At 44.5% G+C, this 26017-nt stretch overlaps 1 protein-coding gene across 1 annotated transcript in view; it reads left to right on the forward strand.

The window, feature by feature from the left end:
* The first annotated feature begins 1214 nt into the window (after positions 1–1214).
* The window catches only part of DEPDC7 (DEP domain containing 7), a 38122-nt gene continuing 13319 nt past the window's right edge, over positions 1215–26017 (forward strand). Inside the window, exons 1-4 of the mRNA XM_077460902.1 lie at positions 1215–1337; positions 10302–10701; positions 21339–21466; positions 25103–25286. Coding sequence (XP_077317028.1) covers positions 1265–1337; positions 10302–10701; positions 21339–21466; positions 25103–25286 — 785 coding nt within the window. The 5' untranslated portion in view covers positions 1215–1264. The remainder of the gene's footprint in view (positions 1338–10301; positions 10702–21338; positions 21467–25102; positions 25287–26017) is intronic.

Consider the following 26017-nt stretch of genomic DNA (forward strand, 5'->3'; position numbering starts at 1 on the left):
ATACATACACAACTATTCAACACATTACGTCACCTCTGACACTGAATTCCGTCCTATGAGAATATTTGTATGTTGAGTAACCTCTTCACTTTGGACATGAGACTAGCATGCCACAAAAAAACGGATGTTCGGCTGTCCGAAAATCTGATTGTGTGTACGAGGCTTACGTTTTCTTAGTTCAACAAAAATTGTATGTGTGTACCCAGCTTTATGGCCCGCGCACAATATCCGAAAATTGGACGAAAAATCCCACTTTTGACGCGAGCGCACGATAATCGGATCGTTAGTACTGAGCTTTGGAGAGCCGATCAGGACAGTTCATCTGATATTATTCGATGGGACAAGCACAAAAATATTTCTCATACAATAGCAGATCGTACGATTTTCGTTTAGTCAGTACAGTTGTCGTCTGAAAATACAATACAAATACATTACAACACATGACATCACTTCCCATTTTTTTCTTCTGCTGTACGAGAATTTTTGTGACTTTAGTAACCTATTCAATTTCTACTTGCGACTATTAAACGAAAAAAGACGAATGATCTTTCGTCCGATTTTCGGATTGTGTGTACTGCACATTAGACACACAACAGGATTTAAGCCATCGTCCAATAAATCATTCGTCTGATAAACACAATGAGATTATCGGACGATTTGATCATCCATTTTTTTTTCTTTGCATGCTAATCTCATCTGAGTTTACTAAAGTCATGAAAATTCTTGTAGGACAGAAAAAAATTCGGAAGTGATGTCATGTGTTGTAATGCATTTGTATTGCATTTTCGAAGGACAGCTGTACTGATTAAATGAAAATTGTATGATCTGGCATCCTACGAAAAACTATTTCATGCACTTCCGATAGAATAATAATATCGGATGAACTGTGATGATTGGCTCTCGAAAGCTCCGTATTAACGATCCGATTATCGTATGATCGATTCGAAAGCGGTATTTTCTGTACGATTTTCTGATAGTGTGTAGGGGCAATAATCAGAGATTACAGGCATGAGATACAAGACACTACATCTGGAATAGAAGGTGTGGTGGGGGGGAGGAGAGCATGCTGTGTGAGTTGCTGTAGAATGGGCACACAGTGTCGGTAATGCTCTGATCCGACGATCACACTACACACATGTTAGCGGAGTTCCTCGGCTTCTTCTGACATTGGGGGCGGTACGTGGTGTGTAGCCCCGCCCTTGTGTAGTAGAAGAGGCTCAGAGCCCCGCCCCCGGGCTCAGTCCAGGATCTCGGGGAGAGGAGGATGGCTACAGTCCGGGAGAAGGCGCTGAGTCTCGGTCTGTGTGTGGAGTACAGCCCGGTACACCGACCGCCAGGTACTGCCCGGATATATCCCGTGTATAGAGCACTACACACAGCAGGGATCGCTGTGTCTGTATGGATGATAATCACACACATAGAGATCTATATGGAGGGGTTGATTGGAAACTTGTAGGTGATTCCCTCCTGTTCTCTGATCACCCATTGACCGACCCATGTGTGTTCATCATCACCCGACCTGATCTGTGCGGGGCTACATTGTCCTACTATATATCCTTGGCTGTTCTACCCCTGGGTGGTGTATTGGTGGGGTATCATTGGTCCGTGTATGGGGGGGGGGGGGGGGGTCTGGTATCTGGATGGTGGTCTTTGGCTGTATATTGGGAGCGGGGGTATTTTGGGATTTTGGGTGAGTGTGTATCTGGGTGGTGGTCTTTGGCTGTGTATTGGAGGGGGGTATTTTTAAGTGTTGGATGGGGGGGGGGGGGGATTTGGTATCTGGGTGGTGGTCTTTGGCTGTGTATTGAGAGGGGGGTATCTGGGTGGTGGTCTTTGGCTGTGTATTGGAGGGGGGCATTTTTTGAGTGTTGGATGGGGGATCTGGTATCTGGGTGGTGGTCTTTGGCTGTGTATTGAGAGGGGGGTATATGGGTGGTGGTGGTATTTGGCTGTGTATGGGGGGGGGGGGGGGAAGTATCTGGGTGGTGGTCTTTGTGTATTGGGGGGTTGTTATATTTTGGGTGGTGGTCTTTGGCTGTGTATTGGGGGGGGGGTATTTTTGGGTGTTGTATGGGATGGGGGGTTTATTTTCTGTGTAGTGTATTGGGGGGATCTGGTATCTGGGTGGTGGTCTTTGGTTGTTTTTGGGGGGTGTTGTATTGAGGGGGGGGGGTCTGGTATCTGGGTGGTGATGGGCTTTGGCTGGGGATTGGGATATCGTTGGGTTGATTGTAGGGAGATGGATTGTCCACCACTGTATATCTGATCCACGTTTGGGGGGGAGGAGGAGAAAAGAGTGTCCTGTTCCTTCATTGTATAATGAAGGGTTGGTGATCAGGTGGTGACCCCCCCCCCCCCCCCCCATGTCTAATGATTTCAGCACCTTCTCTCTAATCCGGTTCTTTGGTACGCCAATTACTCTTTGCAGATAAAATCAAACGCATACAATGAGCTCACTCACACTATGCGCATGTAGGTGTGCATTTTTGGACCTTTTGTGTTACATTATATTGCTTTACTTTATGTTAATATAACTTATGCACTACATTACATTGCAGCACCAATAGGGGTGTGTGATATTACTATTACACACTACACAACTGCTGCTGTCCATTTAGCAAACGGGCTTCGATACATTGCAAGACACGTGCAGTGATTACCTTTACATTAACTTTTCTTATACTTTTGACATTTTATTTAACTGATATGGTGTGTCAGTTTGATGTGCGAAAACCTTTTTTTTAATTTTAAGTTCCTACCCTCTAGGCACTTACAACCTAAGGTCCCTAACCCACATATAGTAGGGTCCATTTAGACCGGATCCAGTTAACCTACCAGCATGACTGAGTATGGGAGGAAACCTGATTACCCGGAGGAAACCCAGGCAGGCACAGGGAGAACATGCAAACTCCAGACAGATGGTTCAAACCAGCAACCCTTTTTGTAGGTGAAAGTGCGAACCACTACACCACTGTGTATGTATTTTTTTTTTTTTTTTCGACACTGTGTGAAGGCCAGTTAGGTCTAATGCCTTCTCTTCATATTTCAATCAGTAGGAGTAGTCTAGAGGGTACAGGTCCTCTTCAGTGCCATGTCTGTCTCGGGAACAAGGAACAGCGATCCATGATCAGGTCTACCTAAAGTACCCTCAGCAGGTCATGTTTCCAATCTACCTCAATGGTTACCCAATACCATGACCTGGTAATTATAGGTATTCTGATGGTTGTCCTAAAAACAAACACACAAAAACCTCACCCTTAAAGTGAAGACTCAGTTCACACTAGTGTGACTTATAAGTCGCTAGAAAGTTGCACCAAAATAGTTCAGGGACTGCTGCAAGTTTAGTTTCATAGATTGGAACGGGTGCTATCCGAAATAAGTTGGGTTTGACTTTTCATGCGACTGTCACAAGTTGCATGATAAGTTGCACTACTGTGACTCGAGCCTAAAGGACAAAGGCAACCGAAGTCCTGCCTAAGTGATGGTCAGTTATAGACTTTGAGTCTTCAAATGTCATCCCAAAAAGCAGGTCTTCCAACAAAGGTCGGGTAATGTGAGCCTCGCTGCCCCCTTCAGGCTGGGGAAATCCTCAACAGGACTGGTAACAAAAACAAGAGGGCACCAGCCTTGTGCTTTACCATAAAATTGATTTATTGCGAAAGGAAGGTATGTCCAGGCTCCTTGGAGCTCTGAAGAGGATACTGCTCTTGAAACGTGTTGGCCTTGCTCCCTATTGTTGGGAATCACTTGTGTACCTTAGACGTGTTCTGTGCTTGTATAATCCTTTGAGTGTATATTGGGATTTATTTCCACAATAAATAATTTTTATGGTATCACACAAGCTGGTGTGCCCTCTGTTTTGGTTCAGTTGTCCTAAAAACATGACCTGTTGGGACACCGTTAGGACTGGCGTTTACAACGTGACGTGTATAAAACTGATTGGAGTTTATATATAATTGGTTATTGTTAAATAAAAAAGGGGATGTTTGCAAAACAAATGTGAGCAATTGAAATATTGGATTTCCTCTGTAAATGCTGGCTTTATATAATGGAGATTTTTCTGGGAAGGCTTTTGGAGTCCTAAAGGCTTGTCCACATGTTCACACCAGCATTGGGGGGGGGGGGGTGTATATCACATCTACCACCCCCTTTAGCTGTAGATAGTGGCTGGGGTTCACATGTTTCGGCCACACAGATTTGGTCACAGCCTCGGCAGGAATTGTACCCCTTGTTTCTTTTGACCGGTAAAGCTCCCCCCAAACATGCAACCCATTTAAGTGAATAGGGCCACTCTGCAAGCACCCCGCTACCACTTGCAATGCATGCTGGTGTGGCTTGTTAGTGGGGCTCAAGGGATTAAAACAGGCAGTGAGGAGGCGATGCAATGCCTCCTCACCGCCTGTCAATATTTCAGTGATCTGAACATGGATTGTTCTTCACACATGTATTGGTGTGGTATGTGTAAAGCTCTATATAAATCCTGTTTTAATGTGCGCTGAGGGTCTTGTAGCTTTGTATGCATGCCATGGTGTGTGCCCCGTGTGTGTGATGTCTTATGTAACCATGTGATTCAGTTTTTACCTCCACCAGTGTCCTATGCTGCTTTGTGTTCAGCATTGTATACATGCTTCTGTTTTTATTAGTTTGTTTATGCGCATGTTGTGGTTTGTGTGGTGTAGTAGCCTATTATCCTATTAGTCAGTGGCGTGGGAATCTGGTGCTTTCGGAGAACAGAGCTGTGTAATGCACATAACATATGACAGTTGGACGAGCTGTCCTTTGCCGCGTTACATGTGAAGGTATGCGATGTCTCAGCACAGGGAATGTGGATTGGGCAGCTCAGCCGTCTGGTTTGAAATTTTGTATTTGCTCATTTCCTTTTGAATAGGCTGTCTTCCTGTCAGAGTATACAGATTGTATATATTCCATGAATTTGTGGATCAGAAGGAGAATCCTGGGTGGAGATGAACAGTCCATGTAATGTGGTTGGGTTAGGCTGTGCCCTGTGCAGTCTGCTTGTTCATGTGTGATTTGTTAGTGCCATTTCCCACTACAGCAACCTGAAAGACTTTGAATCCTCATGTCATGTCTGATCCAAATCACATCAATTAAGAGAAGGATCCAACTTGGAGGCAGCTTCCATTGAAATCTATGGGTAGAAGTCCCCGTGTAGTACAGGAACCTTTTCTAAAGTAGGAGTGACTTGGGGTGACTTTAAGTCGGATCCAAAGTCGCTCTGCTCCTAAGTACCGGTTCACAGAACATGTGTGATTTGTTAGGTTCTCATGCACATGGGTGGTTTGGCCCATTGGCATCAAAACTGTTTTCGGGCACCTGGAAAGCACAGGCTGAATACATGGTGGTTGGACAATGTACCACACAATGCTGTCTAAATTGTCTGTATGCACTCTCAATGCAGACAGCTCCTAATGTTGGTACACTGAGCATATACTATATATTTCAGCCTGTTTTAGATTGTCAATCTTCTAGCAATAGTGCTGGATGCTGCGCATGTGCATCCCGCATGCCTGAAATCTCCAGTATTCACTGCCAATGGGGAAAACTCCCTCCACCTTTGCATGTAGCCTTAGAGGATCTTCACACCCCCCCCCCCCCCCCCAAAAAAATATATATCAGCAGCTACAAATACTGTACGTGCGACTTAAAAAAAAATACATTTTACCTGTCCAGGGATCCAGCACTGTCCTCACGCGAGCCAGTTCTTCAATCCTGTGGTCACTGGCATATTTACTTTGGGAAGTCAGCTGTGGCGCCTTGTGGCTTCTCACTGTGCATGTATGAGCCCCACTGCATTTTGCTTTGTGAATGGTCCCACACCTTTCTGGGATCTGACATGTCCCAGAAGGGTGATCGTTTTACAATTTGTCCTGTTCAACTGCTGGGAGTGAAGAAATACATGCAGTACTTCTGGGTATGGAGGTATGGATCGCTCGGTCGATCCCCCGCTAAGCAGGAAGATGAGGTGTCCTGTCAGAGCACCTCTCCCCTATGGGAGATCGGGTGATGACGGACCACAGAGTCCGTTGTCACCTGATCTGATGACTGATGGAAAAGTAGTTTTTTTTTCTCCATCACTTTTTCGGGTCTGATGTTAGCGGACATGTCACCGCTGACATCCGACGCTCCATAGAAGTCTATGGAGCATCTGTTCAGGTCTGCCTGAAAAACTGACAGGTGGACCTAAACAGATCAGCCTAAAACTGGTTCACTTGAAGGAAATTAAGAATGTTCTAAGAATGTTCTGATGAGACTTTGTATAAACATTTATATGAAATTCTACCAGTGTATGGCTATCTAGATTGGCCTTGTACTGTGTCAGTTGGGTAATTTTCCTACTAAAAATCAATCTGTCAGCCCTGGTGTAAACCTTGTTCAGCTCATTGTTTCTGATTGCCATTTGTTTGCTGGGTGACAGCAGGTTGCAGGTATAGAGAGATAAGACTGAGGAATGCTCTGGTATTTATTGCATGATCTGAATGTGACCTTGTTCAAAGTGGAAGTCCAATGTACCAAATCTGTTTGGAGTTTTAGTGGCTTTATATCCAGAGCTGACTAACTCTTTTGGCATCTAACTACAAAGTAGCAAACAGTTACATATTTGTGTCAATAGAACCTTGATTTCCTATAAAGGTACAGTCAGTGTAACGATGACCAACATTCAGTGGATCCATGTTGGAAGAGGATTGTCCATACATTGATTGACATCCCCTAAATCTGTTTACCATTTTACCAATATTGGAACTTCAGGATTCTGAGTATGGTTGGTTGAATAAATTTGCTGTCATTTGTTGTATTTGCCAAAAGTTGGGGCATTTTTTACCATCCATATGGCAAATGTAACTTGTACAAGTTGCATTTTATGACCTTTTATCTACATGCTTCTGTGTACCCAGAGAACTATATGATGAATGCAAAATTTGTCAGGCGGTCCACCGCTTGAAATTTTCTTGCTTGACTTGCTTTTAATCTAGTCTTGCAATATCAGATGTCTCATCACGTTAATTTTATCTCCTTGAAAATTTTATAGAAGAGATTGCCAATTTTCCCAAGGAGCCACATGAGAAACTGGGACTTTTGGGGGCCCAGCCATAGTTTATTGTATAGTAAGAAATATTGATTAAACCTGTAGCCTCAGGTGAACACTGTCCTGGGTAGGTCTGTTCATGTGTAATCCTATAGCATCAAATAACACCTGGTGCTAGGAGCAATGCAGTTTGCCCAAGTTTGTTTTATGGCACAGACTTTTGTCTTCTGCAATTTGTGTTCTATAAACTGGAAGTTAACTTGGCAATTGTCCTGGTTCAGATCCCTTAAACTCGCCAGAACCTAACAATATGATTTTACAACATTCAATGGCCTGCCAAATTGCATACTAGGTCCATGTATCTGTTTTAGTAAAGTTAGTTTATTGCACTGTCAAATTGTAATGTGTGGGGGTGATCCCAAATATTGCAGTTGATTAAAGGATTCTGCCTTTTTGCCAAAAATTGTATTTGCAAAATTATGCATTTATTTTTTTGCTATTGGAACTGCGGTCAGTAGATTGTGGGTGCAATGCTCTGGCTCCTATACTCTTTTCCAGGTCTGTACAGAGGTGTATACCTTAAGGTGATAGTAATAGTTATTTTTTAATAGTTCCACTTACCTGCTCTGAGCAATGATTTTGCACAAAGCAGCCCAGATCCTTCTCTTTTGGGGTCCCCTGCTGGCTCCTTTTACCTTGCTAATGGGCACTCCTTGCAGCTTGGCACCACTTTCTACTGCATCACTGGGTTTGACGGCAGCAGGGAGCAGTGGCTCCTGCTGCTCTGAGTTCAGTAAGAGTTCAGTTTGAGAATGAGCTCGGGTAAGTGGTTAGGTGAAGTCAGGGGGGAATCTGCACATAAAGGGTTGTGTGGGGTTTTTTTTTTTTTTTTCAACCTTAAGATGCAAGACTGCAGATGGTATCAATGGATTGTGTGCAAATTTACAGGTCCATTAATCCACTGCAAAGGTATCCAGCATCCAGTAATATAGCCCATTTCTTCAATTGATACTTTAATGAGTCTGCAGCTTGCCCGTGCAGACCTTTTCATGGTGGTCCCCTGGATTTTGTAAGCATTTATAGTCTATTTTTTTTTTTTTTTTTTAAACCTATAGTAGTTAATTTAATCTCCTAAATACCACAAGTTGTGCCACAACCATAGTACCGATGTAATCACTTTGAGATTTACTGCTGTGTGTGAATTGACTGCTGTTCTCCAAAGAACAGGGAACTTTAGTATTTCTGCCAGTAAAAATGTCAACTGGTAATATACAGTTGTGGTTTTCAGAAGTACAATGGTTAAGCTAGTAATATTTCATAGCAAGGCGTATGAGGAGAACTTCTAGACTGCAGGCTAAACCCCATTCTGTAGATTTAGTTGGTGAAACCTTCCATGGCTATAAGGGGCTCAGCATTCCCTCCTGCTGTCCCTTCCAGCTTGCCAGTTACTATATTACTCCGAGCGTTAAAGGGGAAGAGTTGTGTGTTCGCCCCATCCTATGGCTCAGTGTGTAACACATGGGGGAGATTTAATAAAACTGGTGCGCTCAATCTGGTGCAGATGTACATAGTAGCCAATCAGTTAAGCTTTGACAATAAAACCTGGAAGCTGATTGGCTTCTATGCACAGCTGCACCAGATTTTGCGCTCTCCAGTTCTAACAGATCCACCCCCTTGGTGTTTTTGGAATTTTGGGGTTCCAGGATAAATTTCCCAAAGTGACTTTATGCATGGGTTTTGGCCAACGGTCAAACAAAACTGGTAAGTCAGTCTGCTATCCAAGGAGTACGTTGCATTTGACTTAATACTTAATACTTGGCCAAGTAGTTTTTTTTATCAGCTTGCTTGGAGTTAAGCAAACTGCACACTTGTGGCTCTAAACTGTTTGCCGTTCCATATTTTTTTAGCTTCTCTAATAACTTTCAGTGTAATGTTAAATTGATTAAATGTTAGTGTATGAAGCCTTTGGTTAAATAAAAGCCATGTTTTATTATTATACAGGTTTTATATAGCGCCAACAGTTTGCTCAGCGCTTTACAACATGAGGGCAGACATTAGTTACATTACAATTTGATACAAGTGGAATCAGAGGGCCCTGCTCGTTAGAGCTTACAATCTAAAAAGGAAGGGTCAATTGATACAAAAGGTAATAGCTGTGGGGGGATGAGCTGATGAAGTGAAACACTGTAAGCCCTTGTACACACGGTCGGAGATTCTGACAACCAAATCCGTTGAAGTAATTCCGACGGATTAATTCCGGAAGAGGTCCGGAAGTGATGTGCATACACACGGTCGGACTAAGTTGTCGGAAAATCCGATTGTACACAACGTGATGTTGAACGTTATTTCGTTATGACGGGACTACGTTCAGGCTAGTAGCCAATAGCTTTGGCCTAGGAATTTGATCTGAGCATGCGTAGCACTTTGTCCGTCGGAGTAGGCTACACATGATTGGAGTATGTCCGATAGGAGCATTTTGTCGGAAAATTTTACCGGCAAGTTGGAAAACTTGGTCCGTCGGATATTCCGACAGAAACAATCCGATGGAGACCACACAGTCGGAATATCCGACAAAACGGTCCGATAGGAAACCTTCCGTTGGAATCTCCAACCGTGTGTACAAGGGCTTAGAAGCAGGATAGGCTTCTTTGAAGAGAAGGGTTTTCAGGGATCATTAAATACCTAGATCAGGCAAATGGCATTGTTTAAAAATAAAAATATTCCAACCTTTTTCTCATTTGTTTTTGTATTTTAAACCCCCCCACCCCTCCGGAGATTTCATGACTGGGGAATGGGAAGCAGTGTCTGCCAGTGGAGCAGTAGTGATCTCTGCTGTAGGTGGGGATACAAGGATGAGCTCTGGACACTCGCCACATATAGCAAGATGCAGCTTGCAACAGCTGCATGGGGAGGCATGCTAGCAATGGGGTGGGTGGTGTGTGCCAGCAGCAGTCGGACTACAGGATTTACAGGTGTATTGGCATGGCATTCTGGGTCTCGGGTTAGGACAGATGTAAGCTGACCATGCTAGGATGCCAAGGGAACTGGCAAGTTCACAAAGTATTTCCTAGTGGTGTAGAGGCATAAGAAGCAACATGTACTACATTGTTGTTTTTTTGTCTTTTTGATTTTTAAGGGTTGTATAAAATATATATTTTTTTTTTTTTTCTCATATAACCAAATACAATAGTCCAAAGATGTGGGCACTTTATCTGACAAATACAACAAACTGACCTTCTTTTCCTCATCTTGCCAGGTCCCAATCTGAATAACAAACCTTTCCGAGCCACCTACATCTGGAGCAGCATCATCCACGCTCTACACACTCAGGTGGAGGTGAAGAAGCGGCGGCACCACTTGAAGTCCCACCCGGATTGTTTCATCGGCTCAGATGCTGTGGATGTTGTATTTGCTCATCTGGTGCAGCACAAGTACTTTGGCAATGCCGACATCCCACGTTCCAAGGTTGTGCGGGTGTGCCAGGCTCTTATGGACTGTAAGGTGTTTGAATCTGTATTGAGCACGTGTGTGTTTGGAAAAGAGAAGAAACGCTCAGTTTTTGAAGACAGCAGCTGCAGCCTGTACAGATTCCTCAATGTACCACATCGCACTACTGGGCAGATTGAAAAGGGCAATGGCCGATGTACACCGCAGAGGTACGTGAGTAAGGTGCTATTGTGCTGTGGGACCTTTTAGGCCTCATGCACTCGGGGCATCTGTTTAGCCCTTATGAATGCTGGATCTTCTGGCAGGAGAAAAGCTGCTTAAAGCGTCTAAAGCTGCATATTGCAAATGCATTTAGGCGCATCAAGCATTTGAGTATTAAGATTCCATTGTCTAGAATATTAACTTATTCTGGCCATTGGAATGCATTGTTGCTCAACCACTAGACACATTCAATGTTTTTCTGTTTATACGTCTTTTGGGGTGGTTGTTGGGGGGGGGGGGGGGGGGAAGGAGAATCAATGGGACATCTTTTCTGAAACAAAACCGAACATGGGAAGCCCCCTCCTTAAGCTACCCATAGATTGAATTTCAGTAGGTAGTGGGGCCGCTCCCACTCAACAGAAGACGCTTGAACAAGTCACTTTATTCAAGTGGAAGAATCCCTGCTGTCGGTATACAATGTCTCAGCCAGGATTCCTCTGCCCACCTTGTTTGTGTGGCTGAATGAATTTGTTCACTTTTTTTTTTTGTCCCGCATGCTGGCTGATGAGGGGAAGGGGGGTGAGAAGATCTATCTAATGCCAGCTTTAGTTGTCACTGTACCAGGTGTATCTGTAGGAAGATTACCTTCTCCTGTTCGAAAATTCACTAGTTTCTTGACTAGACGAGTCAGTTTCCAATCACTTTCTCTCCCTACGATGATGGTCAGAGGGTGAATTGAGTGGGGACATGAGAACTCTATCCAAAGTAAAATGAGACCTTTTGCTTTGAGTACCTGTACTATCCTAGGCTCTATATTGTGGCTCTCTGTAGTTGTCTACCCTGCTAAATCCATTGCCCTACTTGAATGGCCAGATTGCAGCAATTCACCTCTTCCACTATATTCCCTTATGCGACTTTTTGTATTCTATATCTTGTAAGAAAATTCAGGACCTGATCCTGGGGGCTTTTTGGGTGGATGCTGGTCACATAGAACCTGAACAAAGTGGTTGAATTTTTTTATTTATTTTTTGAATGAAGAGAACTGTAAGGCCCCTTTCACACTTGTGCTACTCCAAAATTGTGCGATTTTGCGGCCGCAATTTTGACAAGACAGTCATGACTGTGGATCTGCCCCACGAATTGAAGTATGACTTCGATGACCAGGGACGTGACTTTGATTACCAAATTAGGGAGAACTCCACGGCAACTTTTTAAAGAAAAAAAAAAGGCATGGGTTACCCCTTCATGAGCATACCGGGCCCTTCGGTCTGGTATGGATTTTAAGGGGAACCAGAAACGGCGTGGTCCACCCTCCAAAATCCATACCAGACCCTTATCTGAGCACCAGCATGGCCGGTCAGAAAAGAGGGTGGGGACAAGTGACTGCCCCCCCCCCCCCGAGCCGTACCAGACCGCATGCCCTCAACATGGGGGTGGATGCTTTGAGGCAGGAACTGTGTAGTGTGTGTGTTTGTTTTTTTTTTTTTTTTTTTTTCTGTTTTTTTTTTTTTTTTACACTTCCCAGTGAATCGGTAGGAGTACGAGGCCCCATGCTCATTGACATAGGGTGGGGGGCTGGGATCTGGGGTTGCCCCTTATTAAAAGGGTTCCAGATTCTGATAAGCCCCCTACCCGTAGACCCTGACAACCAACGACCTGGGTTGTCGGGAAGGGGCCCTTGTCGTCAGCAACCTGGTGGATGGTGCTTTTCAAAGCACCCAACCCATGTTGAGGGCATGCAGCCTGGTATGGCCCGGGGGGGGGGGGGCAGCTCAGTCGTCCCATCCCCTTTCCTGGTGCTCGGATAAGGGTCTGGCATGGATTTTTTTTGGGGGGGACACCACCTTTTTTGGGGGTTTTTTTCGGCGTGGGGGTTCCCCTTAAAATCCATACCAGACCAAAGGGCCCAGTATGCTCATGAAAAACCCATGACTGAGTTCCCCTTTATGCACAAGTCGCATCCCAAAGTCGGAGCCGTTAATACAGAATCCGACTTTGATCCGACTTCAGAAAAAAGTAGTGCAGGATTTGAAGTCGCCACAACTTCAAGTCTTGCCAATATGAATGGTCATTCAAAATCATGGAGAATGACTTGTCATTCTATTTTGCAGTCCAAAATCGTGGTGACAAGTCGTCTCGTGGTGACAACTCAGATTAGGCATTTTCCATTGGGTCCTGTCTTGATGATGGTCACCAATACAGAATAGAGGGTGACTCTACCTGGAAAGTACTCCCAAATAAGCAAATAAAAACTTAATGGATACTAATTCATTCCTACGCTGTCCAAATCGTCAACAAAATGTTTTGGCTATACATTTTAAATTTCTGCCTTGATGAGCTCCTAAAACAGTTACTTTCCTCCAGGAATGTCAGGAATTTCCAAATTGTTTTATGAAACGATGCAACTTTTTTTACGGTCTCCAGACTTCGAATCAAAATTTTGATTGAGTTGTATGTAAATTGGCAGCCAGCCAGTCACGTGATGCTGTCGGTTCCATAATGAAGCTTTATTATATATTTTACTTTACAAGGGTGGTGATTGCTACCGCAAATGTCATAATTACAATTCAAATTTTGCTGCAGGCATAAAGAGGCCAGCTGTTTATACTGAGCCAGATGTTCCTTCTGTGCCCTTCTGATTTCGTTTCATGTTTTCCCTAGTGCTGCCTCCATTTGTATTCAGTGGCCATCTAGGCAGGGCCGGGACAAGGGATGGGCAGGGGGGCGGCTGCCCTGGGCACTGTGGTATCATGTGAGGTGGGGGGCACCACAAGGAAATCGGGGGGGGGGGGGGGGGATTTGTGTTTGAAAGGAGGCTTTGGGGGGGCTGCAGGGAGTAAGTATTCTAGGAGGGTAAAGTTGGGAGGGTATGCTAAAATTTAAGGGGAGAAGGAATGGGGGAGGGGGGAAGATTTGTGCTAGGAGGGATGATTGGGGCGCTTTGTGCTGGAAGGAGGGATTTGCAGTGGGGTTATTCGAAGGGGCAATTTTGGGGTAGATAATTTGCTAGGAGGAGTGATTTTTGTTCGTTTTTTTTGGGGGGATGGGGGTAATATTTGTGCTGGGGGTGTATTTCAGCAGGGAACAGATTTGCACTGGGAGGAGGGGGAATTTATGCTTAGGGGGGTGAAAAAGATTAGTGCTTAGTTTTTTTTTTTTTTTTTGGGGGGGGGGATTTTTGATGACACATAATGCTCATACACATTAGGGGCGCAGTTTGGCGTGTTTTTGCCCTGGGCTCTGGATGACCTTGTCCCGGCACTGCATCTAGGTCACTTGTTGGACAGGAGTATGGCAGGTGGTGAGGTTTAGCCATGAATCGGGAGAAATTGCTTACTGGTAACAAAGTCAAACTAAATCGGGGGGCACAGATGACTTTTCAGGCTAATAAAAGTAGGGTTGCAACAAACTATTTTCATAGTTGGCAAATTTATTTTGGTCAAATAAAAACCTTAATTGTATTCTTGACTATCTCTATGCAGTGGTAAATATAAACAACCAGCTATATGGTTAGGGAACAGAGGTTAAATCTGGTACAGAGCAGCCCCGATCCTCTTCTGTCCCCCACCGGTGCTTCTGGCTCCTCCTGCCTTCAGCGTGCCCCTATAGCAAGGTAAAACGTCTGCCTTTTTAGAATTCCCTTAGAGAGATGTGTATTTTATATTTTTTATAATATTTTTTTTTTTCCCAATCACTACAATGTTGTACTTTTGACTGTGTGGTTTTGCACAAAACAGCCTGATTTTTGCCCCCCCCCCCACTGGAGCTGTATGCTGCTCCCCCCCCCCTTCCTGCCAAGTGCCTCTAATACCTAGCCTCTTGCTATGGGGTCACTCGAGCAGGCTGACTCTGGAGCCATGCTCCTGTGAATGGACATTGTTCATACAGAGTGGCTCGGCCCAGTGCCCCCCCCCCCCCCCCCAACTCTCCTCATTGGCTCACTCTGATAGCTCCTGCTGCTGTGAGCCAATGAGGAGAGATCTGGGAGAGCAGCTGCACATCGCTAGATCGAGATGGGGCTGAGAAAGGATGGGGGGGGTGTTCCAGAAGGTTTTTCTCCTTGCATAGCATGCTTTGGGGTGAAGCCCTTTGTCTTTAGAACCACTTTAAATCTTTCCTGTCCAGAATTTTGTCTCAAGGCATTGCTCATCAGATTCGCAAGTTTTCAGGCACTTGCTGACATGTATGGACAGTGTACTGAGCTGTATGTGCTGCACTGTGTATACTGACATGTATGGACGGTGTACTGAGCTGTATGTGCATTGCACTATTTTCTGATGTATAAGCAACTAATGCATTCTGTATGCAGGCCAACTAATTGATTATGAAAACCGTTGACGACTATTTTCATCAATTTTATAATCCAATTATGTTTACTAGTTTCAGCCCTAAATAAAAGTAATGGCATGCATCCTATATCTGCTCTTTGTAAAGGCCCCACTGATTACCTGTGGTTTTTATTTTATATATTTTTTTATTTTATTTTTTTTAAGCTGATCTTTATCCATGGAGGGGTTTTTCACCACTAGACTTCTATAAACCGAGCCACATGACTTCTCCTGAGCTGTGACGCTCACAGCTAGGCTTGTGTTTTGGTCTGTCGTGTCTTGTATTGATCTAGCCAGTTGAGGCAGTTCTTCTGGTAGGCTTGTAGCCTGAGGTTTGTTAGTATTCATGTTGTACAAACTGGATAATTCTAGGTATGTTGAATGATGGCTTCTCTCTAAGTTGGACAATTTGTCAATAGCTTAAATTCTTGGTAACAAGCTGTACGGTTTTCGTGTCGTGTAAACAAAGCGCACTTTGTTTTTATTCCATTGTGATATCAGATGGTATGCACTCCTGCAGTGGAGATCAAAACGGGCTTCTGGCATCGTGAGCCTCTTGTTGCCAATCATCCTTAGAGTGGAGTTCCACCCAAAAGTGGTACTTCTGCTTTAAGTACTCCTCGCCCCCTGACGTGCCACAATTGGCTTTTTTTTGGGGGGGGGGGGGGGGGCAGCGTATTTGTTTTTTTTAGTGGGACTTCCTCTCCCATTTCCTCCTTCCAGGATTCGAACAGCCTAGGTGGCCCCTCCTGGCAATATACCGTGACAGGTCCCAGGACATTGCCTGGCCATTGTTGACGGAGCGTGGCTTGTGCGTGCGCCCGGATGTGAAACCACAAACTGTCACAGCCAGGTGCCCACACTCAGGCGTCTTGTAGTTCTCAATGAACTATTAGGGTTATCGGCACCCTCATAGTTCACTGACACTTCCTGTAGCCCATCATAGATGGATTGCATCTCGACCCAGTCAGCAGGGACCACCCAATTTTCCATCTATCTGCAGTCTGATTGTACACGTATCCGTCAATCCAACTTTGGCACAACCAGCAATTTTACTTCCACATGTGGTGGAGGGGAAAAAAGTTTGATCTATGGTAGTCTAACTTGACTGTCTGCCCCATGGAGTTACAGGCAGACAGATATTAGTATTCTGCAGGAGCTTGACACTGCAATGCTTTGCTGGCATCATGGTTAAAATGCCCTTTACCTGCAAAATCATTAGCATTTATTAAAATTGTTTTTTTTTTTTTGGGGAAAAGTGAACTTTGTCTTTAAAGGGAGGGTGAAGGGTACTGTGGTGGTGCTCACCTGCGGAGGCATGTTAATAATGCCCGGTACTCGCAGCCAGTGTGGTAAATGACACTGGGTGTTCTCTAACCTGGACTGGTGCTGGATCAAAGGAGAAAAGTCAGATTTTTACTGGGCATCTTTATTTTAGTAGATTTTCTAAGTCTGTAGTTTTAAGAACCTGTTTTTGGTTTGTTTTATACATCCTTTAAAAACCAAACCAATTTAGGAGACTAAATGAAGCTCTACTCCAATCGTAGGAAACTCGCTCAGATATTGAGCACCCTACATGAGTTTTTTTTTTTTTTTTTTCCCCCATTAACTGGGAGTCGGTAGCCAATCCCCTTGTGGTCTGGGAGGCCCACAAGGCAGTTGTCAGGGGCGCACTGATCAAAATGGGAGCCCACCTTAAATGGGAGAGAACCCCCGGTGCAGAAGATCTTTTGGCCCTGATGCACAGTCTGGAGTGTTTGCATAAGGCGAGTCTCGCTCAAGCTGCCTTCCAGGATCGCCGTGCACTTATTCCATAAAACGAAGCAGAAACTGGCTTGGGAACATCGTACCATGTATGAATTCTCAAACAAACCCGGGTCATTACTGGCTAAGGCTCTGCAGGGCCCACGCACAAAAACTTGTATCCCCCACATTTTGGCCTCTACTGGTCAAAAGCTAAACATTTCCAGACATAGCGAGAAGGTTCCATTCCTTCTATGAAGGTCTCTACAACTTGGACAAGCCCTCTCTTACTGACCCCCAGACAGAAGACAATCTAACCCCCCTCAGTCGTATGTAACTGCCTCAGGCATGCCTTCACTCCCCAGGGCCCTTCTCCTGACATGGAGAAGGCCTTTGATCGCGTGGATTGGTCTTTTATACGGGCCACCTTGGAGCATAATCGAACTGCAATCATCCATGGTGAGGTGGATACTGTCCCTCTATACCAGTGATGGTGAACCTTGGCACCCCAGATGTTTTGGAACTACATTTCCCATGATGCTCAACTACACTGCAGAGTGCATGAGCAAGGTCTGACTTTTTCATCATTCGTAATGGCACGTGTCGGGTCTGCCCTCTGTCCCCGTTGATCTTCATTCTATCATTGGAGCCGCTCCTGTGCTGCATAAGGGCAGAAGTAGCCATTATTGGCTACCCCAAATCATTGGGGGCTCACAAGGTGGCCGTTTTGCAGATGACCTCATTTATTTATTTTTTCTTAACAGAACTACTCATTTCCCTCCCCAACTTGCTTCATTCCTTGAAGGAATATGGTAGGCCGCGTACACACGCGGGGACTGTTCGCCCAACTTTGTCCGTCAAACAGTTTCGGCAAACAGTCCGCTCAAAATTAGCATGGACGGACATGGCCACACACGACGGACGAACAGTTTGCTGAAACCGTGCGCGATGACGTGAACGGCACGTACGACGGGACGAAAAATACGACGTCCTATACACTGCATTATAACTTTCGGCGTGTAAATCCTTTCTGAGCATGCGCGGAACTTAGTTTGACGAACAAGCCTACACACGAGCGGACTGTTCGCTGAAACAAGGTTTCAGCGGACAGTTTTTCGGAAATTCCGAAAAACCTTGTTCGTCAAACTGTCCGCTGAAACTGTCCGCTGAAAGCCCACACACGAGCGGACTGTCCGCCCAAACACTGTTCAGCGGACAAAGTTGGGCGAACAGTCCGCCCGTGTGTACGCGGCCGTACTCTTTCAAATGAATCTAACTAAATCATCCATCCTCAATATAACGGTGGGCAGACGTGGTGCAACGTCTGCGGTCGGCCTTCCTGGTGAGATGGGCAACCGACCGCATTTGTTATCTGGGAGTAGACATTACCCCTGATCCCGCTGACCTATACTCGTTAAACTTTGCACCGCTGCTTATTCGCCTTAAGACGGACCTTCTGCACTGGCACACGCTCACGTTGATTTGGCTGGGCCGCTGCAATGCCCTTAAGATGACCTTGCTGCCGAAAGTGCTGTATCTGATGCAGGCGCTTCCTATCCGCCTGCCCCCAGCTTTCGTCAAATGTATTGACTCCATGTTCTGAGCATTTGCCTAGTCCCATTGCAAGCCACACATCAGACTGCAGCTCTTACACCTTGCGCAAAACAAGGGTGGGGTCGGCTTCCCAGATATGAAGGCCTACTATAGGGCGGTCCATCTCACCAGCATAGTGGATTGGCACTGCCATGCAGAAGCAAAGCATTGGGTGGCCATGGAGAGGGAGGACTCTGGGAGCATGGTCGGGAGCCGGCCATGGATCATAGCACCTCTACCAAGGGACCTGGTGGAACACCCCACGCTGGGAAGTACCTATCAGTGGCCAGAGATGCCTTTTAAGCACTCCTCGGTGCCCTCCCTGATGCCAGTACTGAGCAACCCAGAATTTGTGCCCAGCCTACAGAGCCCCCACCTTAAATGTTTGGTGGCGGGTATCGCCTAAGCGCCTTTGTGGGGCCGGACGGCCAGCTCTCCCTGGAGGCTGGGGCGTCAGCGACGGACCCTCCCCTGGACTTCTGGAGCGGTCTGCAGCTGCGCAACTTTTTGCGCAGCTGCCTGCGGAAACTGGGCATCTCCTGCCAACTCGGAGCTGGAGCACATTTGTCATCACAGAGAACCAGTCCGGCACTGTCTTTCACTCCTCTATTCCTCCTTAAACCAACCAGCAGAGTGGTTTGCGCCCCCCCCCCCCCCCCCCAAGTGGGAAGCGGAACATGGTACCCAATTTACAGACGGTCAGAGGAAGAAAATTCTCCACTTTGCTCAGAAATCGTCCATTGCCGCCAGAGTCCAAGAGATCTGCTATAAAATAACGACCCAATGGTAGAGTACCCACTACCTTACACCACATCTTTCCACAGGTGTCAGACTGGTGCTGTGGAATGGACAATGCTGCATTTTTGGATATGCCCCAGACTTGCCCCCTTTTGGCGTGAGGTGATTCGCACAATTGGGCATCTGACAATGTATCACCGGAGGGGAGTCCTGCTGCCTGTCTGCTCCACCTGACAGAACGACCCATCAAAAATACAAGAACTCCTTGACCGTTCAGCTATTGAATGCAGCAAAAGCACGCATCCCTCTGTGTTTGAGATCGGGAACCCACTGGCAAAGTCCCTGTGGTTCACTAAAGTGAATGAGTTGAGGGACAAGGAGGGCCTCACTGCCACTCTTCATAACAGGGAGGAGACCTTTCTGGAGACCCTGGCAACACTTCATATACACAGATGCCCATCTCCAAGAGATGGCCCGGAACCCTTGACCCAATGTGCTGGTCCTCATCACCCCCCTTCTTGAGCAGGGTGCACTACTTTACGCTTTACTTACCCCCCCCCCCCTTGCCCCCTCCCTCTTTCCCAATCCCTAGTTCCTTCCCTAATGCTACTGCCTGGTTAATTATCCCCTCCTTCCCCCTCCCTGGTACTTCCATCTCAGCAGCTTGTACCCACCCTTGAGTGTTCGGAAGGGATAATTTAAACATCCTAGATGCAGATGTTTTCATGTCTCGCCCACTGGATAACAGAGTTGCCTTACCTCCCTAATAAATATAAAATGTTTGCCATGTTACATTGCATAACTCGGTACACGCCATTATCAGACTCGAGTAGGATAAGCGGTGGTTGGGACACCTCCGAGTCCCCTCACACCGCCAGCACCGATATGATGGGGTTTTTCCCCTCTTGTGCCTTACCCAGGGTGCAATGTTGGTAAATCTGAATTGCTGATTCAATGCTGTAATCTTACCTGATTCTCTAACCTGACACATGCTTTGTACCTATGTTGATTATGCCAATTGTTATGCACTTTTTTTCTGAAAATAAAGAATTACCAAAAAAATTAAACCAATTTAAAAACTCATACTAGTTGATGCATGTTAGCAATGCAAAGGTCATCTCCTGCTTTTGTTTGTACAACAAATGTCAAATATTTTCCTCTTTAAGGAAGGGTGTGTTTTTTTTATTTTTATTTTTTCGTAGGCTGTATTGGGTTTTTCCCATTGAAGGAAATGGTGGTAGCGATGCCCATAGCATTTTACCTGCCTCCCTTATAATTGGGTGAGCTGAAACAGAATAGACGGCCATAGATTTATTTCTATTGTATTTGAAGAGAACTTAAAATGGAACTAAACCCTCCTATCCTTTACAGCCAAGGAAGATGCTATCTTGGCCTTTTTGGTCTGCAGTTGCTGTGGTGCTGCAAATGTGATTGACTATGACACCAGCCATTTGATGGCTTGACCATTTCAAGAGCTAACCTAAGCACACTAATAACTGTTCATTCTCACTCAAGGCATGATTAAATCGGTGAGGTAATTTTCCCCTTTTAATGTAATACTATGCTGGAAAAATAAGGGCAGCTTATGCTGGCCTCTTAAAATGCTAGTTTATTGGCTGCCATGCTGAACTGCTTGCTTTTAAAGTGGAACTAAAAGTCCCGATACTTGGCCTTAACGGTCCATCCCACTCCAGTATCTTGTACCTGGTTTCTTCCGTGTCAAGCTGTGGCTCTTCATTGGCAGATGTGAAATGTCACCCCTGTATAGGAGTTTGGTTGTAAAAGGGGAAAGAGCTGTGCTAGAACGCAAATTGATCTGCACTTGCACTGCTCAGTGCACATTCCAAAAAAACTTACTCGCAGGTAGGTTTTTTTATTGCAGAAAAGACATTGCATATCTCTTCTGCCTGCTCAGGCTTTAAATCTGGGACTATAGTTCCCCCTTTAACTCGAGTCATGAGTAGGTTTGTTTGGTTTTTAGCTTTTTTTTATGGCCAGAGATGGGCTTTGCGATTTGATTTTGTTATAGCCAGATTTTACTCTCACCTAGACTTGTAGATCCACTGTAACACAAAAGCCCTTGTAGGACTTGATTGCCCAGCCTGCTGAAAAACTCAGTGCCTGGAATATAGCAGCTGTCATAAATACTGTACCCTGTTCATTTCCAACAACTTGCTCAAAGACTGTGTAATGCCGTGTGACCTTGCTGTATTGTTGACTAACCTGTAATCTGTTACTGGCAGGCATGAACAGGCTCGGTTCCAGTCCGCTCCTCTGCAGTCACAGAGCCTGGAAGATCTCTGGGATAACCTCAGTCTGACACCTGCTGACCCAACGCAGATGAATCTGCCCATAGACCTACCTCCCAAAGGTAAGAATGCATGGGATACTGACTGTGCTTTGGGGCACACTTAAACCCAACTCCAGCAGAAAAAAATTTAGTTGTGGACAAAGACTTGGATATATTGGAGCTTTAAAGGCAATCTGCTTTTTATACTAGCTTTAGCCTAGTTATACTTTATGTGGTGTTGGGATCACATGTCATGCCTCATTCCCCTATGTCCATGTATTCCTTCACCTAGCTTGTCCCTGTTCACTGAAAGGGCAGGCAGCTTCTTGTTTTCCGGGTGGCACATCGTCCAGTCCATGTGTTGCATCACAAATGTGGGCGCGCTAACATGTTAAAAGCACATCTCTTCCAGCATGGTGAGCTCTCAGAATGCTCTGCCAGTTTGTGCCTCTGTATCTATTTTTGATTTGGCTGTCCCCTGCACCAGTACTAGATTGAGACCCAGTGATTGTGGGATATGTAGTTTCTGCAGAGTAGGTGTCAGTTCTTGGACTACACACAGGTCACGAGGTAATCTGTGCAGTGTCCTGCCTCTTTGAACACAGACTTTGGATATCGGGATGTGGTGACTTGCTCTACTAGTTATGGTGCACAGGCCAACAAACGACACCATGAAACTACAATGGCACATCTTATGCAGGTAAAAAAACTTGGTGCATGTAGGAAAGTTTATATACCTTTAAAGGGGTCTGTAAACCCTTGCATATAGCCAGTGAAGTGACTTGTTCTCTTGTAACTGTTTTTTATCTCTAGTCTGAGCTGTCAAAGGATAACAACTTCATTCTGCAGAGCTCGGGGGGAGAGCTGATTGGTGGGAAGGGACACACACCCTTCCACACAGAGTTGAGGCTGTCATTTTTTTGTTTTTTTTCGCTTGGTGTCAGGAAAACTTGTCAAAAGTTGCTTGTGCCAATAGCAGAGGAACAAAGCAGTGTACAGAAATTACAATTGATGATCTTAATTGAGACAAGTACACACTATAGAGGGATATGCTTTCCGATTTTTATATCGGAGGTTTATACCACTTCAATGTTCGTGTTAAAAAATTTTAAGTATAATCCTAAAACTTTTTTTTTCTTTCTTTTCCTCCCTGGCCGTAATCCCAAGTGTGGCTTGGGGTCTTGGAATAGCATTGCAGGATCCAGGTACAGTTACTTGCCTTGTCCCCAGGATCCTGCGATTTCTCCCCGCTGTGTGCGAGCCGTGTCCTCCGCTTGATCTATCACAGTGCAAGGCTCAGTTCCCTGCGAGTGTTGTGACGCATGGGGACAAAGCACGGCGCCAAATTCAAAAAGTGACAATACGTACACTAATCTTACAGATTACTGTATCAAATTGTTTCACATCCCTTTTGTCCAGTGTCCTGCATGCAGTTTTATATTTTATGTACTGTTTCTGCCTGGAAACTGGACTGTCCATGGCAACCAAAACTGTCCATTTATATCAAAAGCTGTTTTAGACCGTTATAAAATAGCAATAATACATTAATTCATTTGCAAAATTGAGCGATAGTGATTTTGTGGGGAAATCCATCATCAAACACAAAGTAATGACAGTGACAATTCTTCAACTGAACAAATTTTCTGTGTTTTTTTTGATTACATTATTGCACAAGTTTTTTATATTTGTTATAATATATAGTTATTATATTACAATTTTATGATTTGGTGTTTCAAACGTTATCATAGTTAGCTTGAAAAGACATAAGTCCATCCAATTCAACCACAAAAAAAACTTATATATTTGTACATATTGATCATACCCCCCCCCCCCCCCCCCCCTTAATCTCCTCATCAAGAGAATAAGTTCAGTTCCTCTAATATTTCCTCATAGCTGAGTTCCTCCATGCTTCTTATCAGTTTGGTTGCCCTTCTCTGCACTTTCTCCAGCAGTTCCCCAATATCGTTTTTGAGAACTGGTGCCCAAAACTGAACTGCATATTCCAGATGAGGTCTTACTAATTATTTGAACAGGGGCAAAATGATATTTCTCTTGAGTCCATTCCTCTCAATACAAGAAAGGACTTTGCTCGCTTTGGCAACCGCAGCTTGGCATTGCATGCTATTGAGCTTATGATCTACCAAAACCCCCAGATCCTTCTCCACTGGATCCCCCTAGTTGTAACCCCCCTAGTATGTATGATGCATGCATATTCTTAGCCCCCAAGTGCACAACTTTACATTTATCAACATTAAACCTCATCTGCCACAGTCTCCCAATTAGACAGAGCATTGGGGTTGGCTTGTGAATTGGACATCCTGTAAGGTCGTTATTCCACTGCATAGCTTGGTGTCATCTGGAAAGACTGAAATGTTACTTTTGATCCCAGAACCAATATCCTTTATAAAGATATTAAAAAGTAAGGGTCCCAGCACTGAACCTTGGGGTACACCACTGATAACCTTAGACCATGCAGAGTAAGAATCATTAACCACTATTCTCTGAATCATACCCGGGATGTCTACTAGACTCTTGGATAGATTTAAGTGAGTTATTCCTAAGAATTACAGGCCTACACTATAAAACACCAAATTTCCATGCAAAACATTGTACCACTTTCAGCATCAAAAATCTGAAATGATCATACTGCCAGGGAGGTTAAGGACCTTCACTCATTTTTCAGTGATTACGGTATCACAATCAGTAATTTCTAAAAATGCCTGATGCCTATCAATACTGAAGGGCCATGCTTTTGACTGATTACTTGTAATTATTAAACCACCGATGAAGTTGGAATACTGTACCCACTTAATAAAGAATTTAAGAAACCTGAAATATTTGCCTCTAGGGCAAATCTGCGGCCAGACTGGTAACAAACACTTCTATTGACTAAGGCACAGTTTATAGCATTGTTCAGTTCTTGTCGCGTTCATTATAAAGTATAATGACAAGCTCAGTAAGTCTATGAAAGGACGGGCTTATATGTAATTTCACTTGACTGTCAGTTTTTGGCTTCAAGATTGTAGAAGGAAATCTCTAAAAGGTCCCTTGTATTACAATGGGGGTGATTGTAGTCTGCACACTGGAAGAAGACACTCTGTATATTTTTTGTTCTGCAGCACTAAATGTACTGTCCGAGTCCACCAAGACTTTTCCAACAGATCTTGGAGAGTTTTACGGTGCATGTGGGGATTCCATGGTGGGTCATTTAAACATGGAACATTCTAAAGACCCTGTAAATGCTTAAATGTTTGGCTGTATATTATACAGGCACATGCAGAGACGAGTACCTTTTAAAGCTTATCGGAAATAAAAACTTTTATTACAGCCTATCAATTCTGGGTTGTGATGACTGCAATAATTTTTTTTTTTCTTTTTTTTTTCTTTTTTTTTTTTTTACCCAGTGATGCTACTTGTAATACCCTTCTGTCCTAGGGTGGCCACGTTCACTTTACTGTACCTGTGAAAGAGCAACATTGTCACCCTGGGCTGCTCTTATTTGGACTACGATCCAAGCTTCTTCATTGCATAGGGTTGTTGTAGTCAGCAGATGTTTGTGATCAGTTTAATGCCCTGAAATTTCCAGGGGAAACTGGATTTCTGGGACACTAGGTATTTCCTATACTTGCCAAAATGTACATGGTCTGGAAAAAAAAGGCCATATGGAAGGAATGGTAAGCTTCAATATGTTGACTTGTGTTTTTTTTATTTTTTTAGTTCTCAGTGAAGTTTGGCAAGAACAAACCATTCGCCGACTACTGCAGCTAGTGGACCTCCCAATTCTGGACTCTTTATTAGAGAGCACTCCTGCCAAGCCTAAAACACAGCCATCAAAGGAGGAGCTGCTACTTACCTCCCACTATTTGGATAGAGAAATCCTCAAGGCATTCAGTGACTCTCAGTAAGTGATCATTCTTTTCTACTATAGGATCAAACAATATAAAGCATTTTAAGCAAATTGCAGCTATTGCTGGGCAGGATTGTACCTTGCCTTGTAACCTATGAAAAAGTTAAATGGGGTTTCCTTTAGATGTAGAAAATGCCACCCTGTGGTCTAGTGCCAACACAAATTGGTCAAGTAATCGGCTCTGTCACAAAATGTTAAAACTGGATTCTCTGTAACCCTTTAAGTCATTGTCTTGTGTGGTGGTTATTATGTAGGTGTCCCTGCAGTGCTACGCTATTAAGTTATTGCCTAAGGCATTGTTACAATGAAGCTGGACAAAACAGTAGTAGAACCAGATCTTCAACATTGATCTCATCCAGTCTTGGAACACTGTCCTAAAGAACTGTCATGCTCAAACTCTAATGTAAATCCTTGTTCAGTTTCTGGAAGGGGTAAAGGGAGAAATATTAGAGCTAACCATTTTTTTCCCCCCCAAGTTAAACACTTAAGAGTTTTCACATTGGGCAGGGAAGGTCTCACCCCTGTGTAAGCCCTGACCAGAGTGATTGTAGCTGATGCCTGAACAGCTACAGCAGGCAACAAAGAATGTGTGCTACTGGGGACAGACTGCTTTAAAGCAAACTTGTTGCATTACTGCATAGGGAAAAACACAGGTTCGATTAAGGCTTTTGAGCACGAATATTCCAGTCAGCTGTGATTTTGAGACTTTTTTTATGTTTCTACGA

This window comes from Lithobates pipiens, unplaced genomic scaffold (assembly GCF_037356315.1).
Source record: "Lithobates pipiens isolate NorthernLeopardFrog02 unplaced genomic scaffold, aLitPip1_a1.2 Scaffold_10, whole genome shotgun sequence".
Classification (NCBI taxonomy): Eukaryota; Metazoa; Chordata; class Amphibia; order Anura; family Ranidae; genus Lithobates; species Lithobates pipiens.